Here is a 1,514-nt window from a genome sequence, read left to right as displayed (position 1 = left end):
TTTAAACATTCGTGCAAATAGGAGTGTAAATGATATATAAACGGAATAGAATACCCTCCTGCTTCATTTGCATTGTTCTCTGGTTATTGAGAAACTCGATTCCAAGCTTCATGGGGAGGCCTCGATGAGATGGGAGCATGAGGATACAGTAACGAAATTAAAGTTTATAATTAATGTTAAGCCTTTTTTGAAAATAAACCAAAACTCTTGAAATTAAAGTCAGCATTTATTGGGATGGCCCGAAGTAAACACAAGAGTAAGAAAAAGAAGATCAGAAAATGGATTCTCGCTTGTAATCATTAAAGCCCATTTAAACAACGAAATCATTTCAAGTGATCCATCCCTCATAGTGATACAGCTCAGTCCCTGCGGATTTAACTGGTCGGCCAGTTCTTGTTTTCTTTCTCCATTCACGGTCACAACCTTATTTTATTCAAGAAAATAAAGAAAAACTCTGTACTTTGGTGTTCAAAATTCAAAACCCATGATTCATGACGTTGATTGAAACGAAATGATGGTATCGGTGGCCTGAATCGCTTTCTTCATTTTTCTCTTTTCTGAAATCTGGATATAGGCAAGAGAAGATAGGTGTTCCAAAATGATGAAGACGATGATGATATAACGAGGGTGGCACTTAGAAGAGCCCATAACCCGCCCAGTCGGGATCGTCGTGAGCTCGGCGTAGGGAGCGGCTGAGGGAAGAAAGCAAAGGCGGGGAGTCGGGGGAGAGAGACTTCCTGGAGGACATGGACCAACGAGCAAGGGTCTGAAGATCAGCAATCATGTGGGAGCAGTCATCTTCATCATCGTGCCCATGATCGAGCATCTTCGGGTTGTGGGTCTTCTTACGGTTCAAAGGAGGCACGGGAAAGCAGCCGGATGAGTGGTCGATGTGCCGGCGACGGACCCGGAAGGTCTGATCAGACGGGGAGGGGAAGTGGCGGAGCAATAGAGGGGAGGCAGAAGGTGAGAAAGCTGGGCCGACGGGTGGCGGATTGAGCTTCTGGGGGTGGGAGGAGGCAGTGGAGCTGGAGGAGGGTTTGGGAATGCCAGGACTGATCTCCCATTTGAAGGGGACGGCTCCTGGTCTCTTGAAGGAGTCGTCGGCTGCCATGGCCATGATTTCTTTCTTTCTCGACTCGCTCTCTCTCATATAAAAGGAGAGGAAGGAGGGAAGGCGGCGAGATTGAAGGTGGCGTGGTGGAGAAAAATGCGGAAGAGGGGCCCATTTTCCATGTGATCTTTGAGCCTTGACTTCTGATTTGGACGTTGACGGCGAAATAGACCTGATTTAATTTACGAGAATTTACAAAAATTCACCTTAATTTTTTTTAAACATTAAAAATAAATCATTAGCTACATATATATATATATATATATATATATATATATATATATATATATATACCCTAAAAATAATGCCTACATGTCCCTTTTGAAATCACTAAACTTATCTACCTATTTATTACTCCTTGTAAATTCCAAACCGGTTTGATCTTGGTCTCATATGGAAT

The 1,514-nt window shown here is 43.3% G+C and overlaps 1 protein-coding gene across 1 annotated transcript; it reads right to left on the bottom strand.

The window, feature by feature from the left end:
- Positions 1-310: 310 nt before the first annotated feature.
- On the bottom strand, positions 311-1,120 carry LOC137946577 (uncharacterized). The gene has a single exon (XM_068792920.1). The coding sequence runs from the start codon at positions 1,118-1,120 to the stop codon at positions 635-637; it is 486 nt and encodes a 161-aa protein (XP_068649021.1). The 3' UTR covers positions 311-634.
- Positions 1,121-1,514: the final 394 nt, after the last annotated feature.

Source organism: Aristolochia californica, unplaced genomic scaffold (genome assembly GCF_029961685.1).
Source record: "Aristolochia californica isolate CCGP_79_NKW_82.1479 unplaced genomic scaffold, dmAriCali1.0.hap1 SCAF_12, whole genome shotgun sequence".
Taxonomy (NCBI): Eukaryota; Viridiplantae; Streptophyta; class Magnoliopsida; order Piperales; family Aristolochiaceae; genus Aristolochia; species Aristolochia californica.
Note: the sequence above shows the minus strand (reverse complement) of the source record. Positions and strands in the feature narration are given on the sequence as shown.